A 9,408-nucleotide genomic window follows, 5' to 3' on the forward strand; every position below is an offset into this window, starting at 1 on the left:
GCTATTTACCACCGAAAAAAAATAAAAAAATAAATTAATTAATTAAATTATAAATATTGGGGCAATGCTATTGACCTTACATATATAATAGAAAATATTATTTACCAAAAATTCACCTCCAATAATATGTCATTATTTCTTTTATATTAATTATTGGTGAATTTTTTTCTATTTTCTATTCTTATTTTTTATAAAAAAATCAATATTTATTTTTTCCTTTTAAAGAGAACAAATTCTCGTATTAATTATTATTGAAGTTTTCTATTTCTTATTCTTATTTAAATGTTTGATCGAACAATCGACCGATCTTGGTGAATTAATTCAATTGATCGTGATAGGATCAAATGATCGATCGATCAAGGTGAATTAGTTCGATTGATCGTGATAAGAACAAATGATTGATCGAACATCCGATTGATCCTAATGAATTAGTTCGATTGATCATGATAAGAACAAATGATTGATTGAACATCCGATTGATCCTAATGAATTAGTTCGATTGATCATGATAATATCAAATGTTCGATCAAACATCCAATCGATCTAAATGAATTAGTTTGATTGATCGTGATATGTTTAAATGATCGATCAAACATCCGATCGATCCTAATGAATTAGTTCGATTGATCGTGATAAGATCAAATGTTTGATCGAACATCCGATCGATCCTAGTGAATTAGTTCGATTTATTGTGATAGGATCAATTGATCGATCAAACATCTGATCTATCATAGTGAATTAGTTCGATTAATCGTGATAGGATCAAACATTCGATCAAAAATCCGATCGATCATAGTGAATTAGTTCGATTGATCGTAATGGAATCAATTGATCGATTAAACATCTGATTGATCCTAATGAATTAGTTAGATTGATAGTGATAAGATCAATTGATCGATCAAACTGAATACAATTGAAGGTTCAATCGAACATTCAATTAAACTATAAGCTTTTTATATTATCTTAGTGTATTAGTTATATTGATCTTATATTATCTTTGGATTTTGTATTGATCTTAGAATTAATTATAAGATAAATATCAACTTAATGATCTTTATTAAACGGAAATTATTAGTTAATATTATAACAATAAAAACATATTACAGGAGAAAATAAAGAAAAACAAAAATAAATAAAATAAATAAAAATTATAAATTATAAGTATAATTTTTTTTAAAAAAAAAAAAATTTTGAGGCTCATTAGGGGCGACTAAGGTCGCCCCTATTGTTAAAAAATTTTTTTTGAGGCTCATTAGGGGCGACTAAGGTCGCCCCTATTGAGTGCGAAAAATAAGCGCCATCCAGTGGCGGGATATCTGAAATTGGCGCTAATATTCTGAAATTTTCAGATCATTTTTGATGTTTTCCGAAAAGTTCAGACCATATTTGTTTGATCCAAATCCCTAACCCCAAAGTCCCACACGCACGGTCAGGGGGGAAGAAAAGGGAAGGGGATAAGGAGAGCCTTAATCGGCCCCTATAATATAATTCTACACCGGCGCGGCGCTGCTGGATACTTCTGATCAATAGAACTGGGTGAGGAGTCAGCCAAAAAGTAATGGCCACCAAGATACGCATAGTGATTCGATTTTTGATCACCCATTTTTGGGGGCTTCCGCCTTACACACGGAAGATTGGATTTGCCTGAATCACGAGTCTTATATACTGTATTTGTATAGTTTTGTATCTTGATCTGTGAATTTTATGCCTGTTTTGGTTAGGGTTTTTGAATCAGAGACATGGATGGAGGAGAAATAGAGAATATAAAGAGGTGGATAGTGTTCTACCCAATTTACATAAACTCGAAGAAAACGGTGGCGGAAGGGAGGCGGATAAGCCTCGCCAACGCATGCGAAAATCCCACTTTCACCGAGATCGCCGACTGCTGCGCTCATCTCAAGCTCCCTAATGCTATTGAGGTTCGTGCTTTTTGTTTTTGTTCATTTCATTTTGCGCTTTTCTAAGGATTGGTGCTTCTTGTTTTTTCTTTTTCAAATTTTTTTGAATGTTGTTAATGGGTCTCGAAAGTATTTGAGAGTGTTGCTGATGGATCTACGGGTTGATGCTTTTGGTTTTTGTTTTAGTTTTAGTTTTTTGTAATTTTTTATGGGTCTTGAAAATGTTTGAGGGTGTTGGTGGCAGCTAGATAAGGCTTATCCGCGCGACTTCATGCAAAGAGGGAGAGTGAGGGTATTGCTGAAAAGGGAGGATGGGACTCTCTGCAATCCAGCCATTTCTTCCAGTAAGGATAAATTTTCTTATTTACTAGTTACTATTATCTGGTCATTTTTGTTTATTTTATGTTATTGATGGATCAGGATCCTCTACGTTTTCTCTAGTTCTTAGAATCTTAGCCATTATGTACAGAAAAATTTGAGGATCGTTTAGAACTCTGAATGTTGAGGTGGTAAAATCTGAATCATTTTGTTAAAAATAATGGTTAGAATTCTAACAAATTTAATGTTATGAAAGAATGATTATTTGTGTATGCCATAGTATTTAACAGCATTTTGATTTCCAACAAAGACCTATAAATTTAAAGAAATTCTTCTGTTTCAATTGGGTTGCTGTATATGAGCAAGTTTTTATCTCAAAATGTATGTGAAAAGATTTCCATTAACCATTGTTAGATGGTTGCCCAAACACTTGAAATTTTTATTTGATTAATATGACATGCATAGATTATATTATACGAAGTTCCTCGTAGAAGTGGCTGTCCCAATGCAGTTATCTAATCTTAGCATGGCATGCCAATTGCTCAAGCTTTATTAGTCATTTAAATGCCATTATACAACAGTTAAATTAAGAGGCAAAATATGTTATTGATTCAATTGCCTTTCGTTAGGGAAGGGCCAATTACCCTGTCGATTTGAGATGGAAATCTGTAATTTGTATATTAAACTACAATTTGTTTGAATAGTTAATCATATCCTTTTTTTACCTTTCTGAAAACTTAGCCTTGTGGTTGATCCAATTTTTTGGACTCTTTATCTCCATGAACTGTTGATTTTCCTTCACTAAAGCTTGTTATGTTGGTCGTCTTGTATCTTACTCAGGGTGCTGGCCGAGCATTTCTGCTGGTGGGGATTTGAAAATGTTCTATGATGGAAGAAATACGAGTAAATGCGCTACCCCTAAAATAGTTTTACTGCTTCTTTGTTTCCTTTATGGTTCTTTATGCCACAACATGCAGCATCAAGTTAATTAGGATTTATGAATTTCATTTTGGCAGAGGACTCTTGCCTTGAAGTGGTCTATAGAATGTATTGGCTCTGTTATCACATTCATACCTATAAGAAAACTCACGTACTGTTTTGAAATTGTAATCCCATACAATGATTGTGTAAAGAAAATAAATGTGCCCTATAGCTTTTCCTAGTCTATGGCCGGGATGTGCTACTCAAGTTTTGATGCTATCAACAGGCTTAGCAATTTTCAATTCAGATCTCTCATTAGCAATTATAACCAGTTTTCGTGTGTGTACATATATATATATCTTTACACATTCATAATTTGTAGGCTTTTTGACTTTGTCACACAGTTGCGATGTATGTAGAGCTGTTGTTCTGCTGAGGACAGCTACATGTAACTCAATTATAGGACAAGTCATCTTCTTAACTGTACAGATCTCCAGGTGTCTTTTTTTGATTGCTTACAGCTAGCAGCAACTGTCATCAAGTCGCTTGTATATATGCTTTGCTCTTCAATTTTTTTTTTTTTTTTTGAACTTCACTTTCTTCCAAACTGTACAAAGGTTTTGAAATTGCAATTTAATGTTGTTCTTATCGTTAGGATTTTGTATTAATTATCAAATCTCTAATAAGTGAAATATCTCTTATATTCATGTATACTCTTAAAACCTTTTTGAAAAAAAAATGGATGGTATGTTAGGTGAAGAGAAGTTGCTGTCAGTATTCTTATTCTTAGGACACCTTAGGAAAATACTCGACTCAAGAAAATGTATCTTAAATATTTTGGACCCTTTGGCTGCCACTGATTCTGCTGGTTGCCATCGCGACTCCATTCTATCTCTGGCTTCTGTCAAGTTGAACCAGTTACTGACTCCATTCTCAATCAATTTATGTATGCTGCGACATGCTGGCAACAGCGTCCACTTTAGGACCTTTAGGGGCGACTTTGAGTCGCCCCTAAAGACCTAATTTCTTGTAGTGTAAATGGAGGTATAAGAACCCAAGGGATACAAAGTTTCTCATGGGCGTCTGACTGTATGGAATGACATTGCCAAGTTGTGTTTTGACGGTTTTTGATGAAATAGGCTGTTGCTTATACTCGATGTGTATCACATCTAAAGCTCTTTTTGTGTTCTCATCATGCAAATTTGTCTACTGGCAAGGTGCAGTATTGATTTACAGAAATCCTACCAGTTTTTTTATATAGCTCAGGCTCTTATTTCATACTTGCTTGGTAAAGTCCAACATAATCATCATAATGCTGTAATGTTGTTGTACAGCATGACATTTGAGCCACCTTTGAGCACCTAATTTTGTTTCATAGGTGAGCAATGTCGATGGCCTAGATTTAGCTGCCCAATTGCATGACCAATAAGGATCAATCATGTAGAGAAAAGGTAAGCTATGGAATTCACCTTTATTTTTTTATTTTTTTTTAAGAATTTAGTAGGTCAGGTTGGTGCCACTTTGGCAACAACGAAAAGAAAATAAAAGAATTTAAGAATTTAGTTTGGAAGCAAATAAAATAACTCTTAAGAATAAAAAGGAAATGAAATATTTATCTTTTGGAGGCATAAAAATTGCTTGATATCCACTCAAATAAAGACTTGGAGGCGCTAGGGAAGACCAATGCCACTTTTGTTCCTCAACTGCTCTATTGCGTCTTGGGTTCTTTCAAGATGCTATGTGTTAAGTCTAGCAATATCTTTGGCAACGCTGGCACTTTTTCTGGTAGCAAATCAGGGGTAGCTGCAAGAATAGGCTGGTCTCACACTCATACGATCACATAGTTGACATATCCATTTGGGCTTTGCTTGGCTTTTCCATGAAGTAATGGGATGATCATTGGCTCTGTTCTTGTGTGTGTTTTCTTCTTTGATAATTACTGAACCTGCATACATCTGCCACTATAGATGCTTTTCCTATAAAATCCAGATTTTGAGACCTGTTATGGTCATTTTTCCTTTATAGTTTTCTGGTGACATGTTGGGCCATATCTCTTTGTGCTTTTTGCCCCTTCTGTCCATGAGTTCTCCATAAAAATATTAGTGTGTTTCCGTATCTTCTTTTCTTCTGGATTTTATGGGGTTTCCACTCTAGACCTTCGACCTTATGGAATTTAATTCTTATTGTGAATATTTCAGGTTATGTGAAGGAGGGGAGCTTCTAGACAGAATACTTTCAAGGTAGTCATTTATTTTATTTCTTTATTTTTGTAGGTTTTTTCTCTGGGGCTTTCAGATGTGCATCACTGTAGTCGTCAACTAGTTATTCTATTACTTTTGTAGGGGTGGAAAATACTCAGAAGATGAGGCAAAGGCTGTCATGGTACAGATACTGAATGTGGTAGCATTTTGTCATCTTCAGGGTGTGGTGCATCGAGATCTTAAACCGGAGGTGGAACACTTCCCATTCTTTTCCTTTTCATGCAATTATATCATGAGATGCATACTTGAGGGTTGCATTTATTAAAAATGGATGGTTGTAGGGAATGCAAATATTGACGGAGATACTGATTTGAGAGTTTTCTAGACTAAGAATTGGCCTGATAAAGGGTCTGTTAGGAGATTTCTGGTGGGGGACCAAATGTTGCCACTCTCATTCATTGCGCTATATGCTTTGAGCTCAGTTAAGATTTGTTTTTAGCGCAATGCAATTTTGCCAAAATTATTAACTTTCAAACAGCATGCTTGCCTTTACCAAACTAAGAGAATCAAAAGTTGGTCAGTGCATGTTCAGCTGACTATGTTTTTGGGATTTTCAAAAGGCTGCTAAATGAATTTGTACATTCAAGTTGTTACCTGCATGTTTTCTTCAAATTATATGCTTGATATCATCTGAACATCAGTTACGTGACTAACCCCTCACCGTCTACTCCCATCTCTTTCTTGGTCTATTATAAACTAGTTGACAGGCCTTGTGATTTAGCAGTTAATATCTACCTTGGTATATAATTGAAAAGCCTAAGTAATTTTATATTTTGGATTGTGTATTACCATGGCAATCAAATCTTTAGCCAAAGTCATGTAACCTTTGCCAAAGAAACTTCTGTCTGCCTACCCCTGTCAAATGTAGAACAATATTTAGGTAATAAATCATGATAAATTACTCCTTTTCACTTTTAATTGTCGGTTCTAAGTGGTGGTGTGTGTAATGTAGGTTATGGATATTATTTTTAAAGATACAGATAAAACTTGGCTTGTAAAATTATTTTTTTCATCAAATTACAAACTGATAAGATTGTATTGTAGTTACAAATACTTTTATTACCTCCTCCTTTCATGCTTCTATGTTGCTTAAAATTGATTGAATCTTGATTGCTGATTGACTAAGATTAAATAGAAAGTTGCACTCTTCTACTCCATGAGGAGGTATATAGCTATTTGAACATGACCCTTTTTAAGTAATGTATTTTTCTTGTATTTTTGCTTTTGAATAATGTTATTTTGGAGTTTTTTCTTTCCTGGTTCAAGTGTGTAGTGTTTGCATATATATATATATATATATATATATATATATATATGTGCTCTTTTTTTTTTTTCTTTTTTTTTTCTTTTTTTTTTTTTCAATAGCGGCGACCCTTAGGTCGCCGCTATTGAGTTTCTATTTTTCAATTCATTAGCGGCAACATCTAAGTTGCCGCTAATTACAGACAAATAGCGGCAACTTTAGATTGCCGCTAATGATAGAGGAATAGCGGCAACTTCAAGTTGCCGCTATTGACCTTTTCCAATTTTTTTTTTTAATTTTCTTATTACAAATAGCAGCAACTATAAGTTGCCGGTAATACTGGATAAATAGCGGCAACTATGGGTTGCCGCTAATGATAGAACAATAGCGGCAACTTGGAGTTGCCGCTATTGACTTTTTTTATTTTTATTTTTTTAATTTTCTTATATCATTAGCGGCAACTTTATGTCGCCGCTAATGACATACAAATAGCGGCAACATAAAGGTTGCCGCTAATGATATACAATAGCGGCAACCTTAGAACCATTTTGAACCATTTTTTCCGGCAAAAAACAAAGTATTAGCGGCTACTCTAAGTCGCCGCTAATGACATACAAATAGCGGCAACTTTGAAAGTCGCCGGTATTTAGCTTCACCGTCCACTTACTACCAACCACCAAATAGCGGCCGCGAGTCGCCGGTATTTGTGAATAGCGGCAACTTTTTCCTTATTAGCGGCAACTTGGAGTCGCCGCTAATGATCATAATTTTTGTAGTGCAAACAGTTGCTCATCCGGTGGGAAATCATGAATTGGAATAAAGTAAGAAGAAAACTCAAGGAGCTTCTCTATCTTGATGTCCTCAATTTGCTCATGTGGTAGCTCTAACAGACTTCTCTCCTGGCTTCTTAGTGTTTCAGGAATAAGAGCTGATGTTGAAGAAATCTCAGTGCTCTCTTCTTTTCCTTGATGTGACTCTTGTGAAACTTCGGCTTGCTCTTCCTTCTCCTCTTCCACTTGATTTTCAGCCACCTCATTGCTCCCCAATGTGGTAATTGCTTGCACCTCATTGCTCCTCAATGTGGTAATTGCTTGCTCATGATAGAAGGTGCACTCTTCCTCCATGTATTGTTCATTGGGGTGTTCCATCAACTGTCTTTGACACTCTTCTTCTTGGTATTGGTGAGGCCTATTGATGCGGAATGTACTCAGCTCCTTGGCCAATTGTCCCATTTGTAGTTCTAGTCTTTGAATGGCTTGATCAGTCTTTGTATTGAATTGTTTTTTATCAGCCGTAGATTGCTATCGTGAAGTTACAAATTGTCGTAAAGGATTCTTCAAGTCCTCCTCTTCTAGGTCTTGGGCTAGTTGAACTACTTGTTGGGAATTGTTTTGCTGTCCTTGAGGGTTCCGAATATTCCTACTGTTACTCTATGAAGAATTGAGGTGGTTGTGCCACCCTGAATTATAAGTGTTGGAGTAAGGATTGTTCTTGGGAGGATAAGTGTGTTGTCCCACATAATTGGCTTGCTCCTGATCTGCGGATGAGTACAAAGGGCAAGTCTTAGTAGTGTGATTTAATTGAGAACATATGGCACATACCTGAAGTTAAGTGGCTGGCTGAATGGGAGATATGTTCCGGGTAGTCATGGAGTTTACAAGCATATTTAATGTCATTTGCATGGCAGCCAACTGATCTTGTAGTGGTGGATTCGATTGAGAGGCATATGAATGATTTCTAAGAGCTTGAGCTTGCCACGGGAAATTTGACTGTTGGCTCCAGGTTGGTTTGCAGGAATCAAGATAGTTGTCGTTCCCCGGTCTAGAGAACGATGTGTTCTTATGCCCATTAATTTTGTTAGAAATTTGTCTCATTATAAGACATTCTCTAACATGGTGATACGGGTCATGGCATAATGAACATGGTCCATTGGGTGTTGGAACGGCTCTCCACATGTGTAAAATTAAAAAATAAAATAACAAAAAGTTAAAATTAAAAAGGGAAAATAAAAACAAGATTGAAAATAAAACTTACGAAGATGCAGAAGCAACTAACCCTGCATGAAATAAAAGAAAAAAAAAAAGATTTATAATTATCACAGTATTGTGCTGCTCTCTGGATGTGCGATCGATCGCACTGTGAGGTGCACTCGATCGTACTGGTGCGCTCGATCGCCTTGGTTGGGCGATCGATCGCATCTCCAAAGGGACAGAAACTGTGGAAAAGACTATAAAAACAGACAAATTTAAAACAAAAATAAATTAAAGGAAAAGAAAAAAAATTCCAAACAAAATCAAACAATCCCCGGCAACGGCTCCAAAAACTTATTGTTCCACAATTACCCACCTAAATTTATAGGCAAATAACTGGATATTTTACCCGCAACTGCACGAGGTCAACATAGTAGTATAGTATGCAAATACGGGGTCATTCCCACAAGGACTGCTGAATCTTGTCTAAATTAAATTTTCAAAGTGAAATAAAACAAAGATTAGATTTGAATTGATAATGATAAAAAGGTAGGGCTTTGATATCTACCACTAATTATATTAAGTTAATATATCAATATGCCAATGTTTTGATCAAGTTATGTCTATCTAATGTTTGTCAACCTAAGGGCATGGGTGTATACTCGCGGTTCTCCATGTTGATTAACCCATGAATCGCGGTGTGGATTCTTTTGTTACTTATGGTAAACCTAGGACTCGGTCACCCAAATTTATTTAACTAACTAGTCCATACCACATCCACATGTTGATCAGGCATA

At 35.6% G+C, this 9,408-nt stretch overlaps 1 protein-coding gene and 1 long non-coding RNA gene across 2 annotated transcripts; both read left to right on the forward strand.

The window, feature by feature from the left end:
* The first annotated feature begins 1,286 nt into the window (after positions 1 to 1,286).
* On the forward strand, positions 1,287 to 3,673 carry LOC132176681 (signal recognition particle 19 kDa protein-like). The gene is made up of 6 exons (XM_088514933.1): positions 1,287 to 1,555; positions 1,722 to 1,919; positions 2,143 to 2,242; positions 3,057 to 3,119; positions 3,233 to 3,306; positions 3,542 to 3,673. The coding sequence occupies exons 2-6, from the start codon at positions 1,740 to 1,742 to the stop codon at positions 3,554 to 3,556; spliced, it is 432 nt and encodes a 143-aa protein (XP_088371059.1). The 5' UTR covers positions 1,287 to 1,555; positions 1,722 to 1,739; the 3' UTR covers positions 3,557 to 3,673.
* Positions 3,674 to 5,328: 1,655 nt separating this feature from the next.
* On the forward strand, positions 5,329 to 5,678 carry LOC132183650 (uncharacterized). The gene is made up of 2 exons (XR_009440500.2): positions 5,329 to 5,377; positions 5,480 to 5,678. It is a non-coding gene; the product is annotated as an uncharacterized LOC132183650 (long non-coding RNA).
* Positions 5,679 to 9,408: the final 3,730 nt, after the last annotated feature.

Source organism: Corylus avellana, chromosome 3, assembly GCF_965113065.1.
Source record: "Corylus avellana chromosome 3, dhCorAvel1.hap1.2, whole genome shotgun sequence".
Taxonomy (NCBI): Eukaryota; Viridiplantae; Streptophyta; class Magnoliopsida; order Fagales; family Betulaceae; genus Corylus; species Corylus avellana.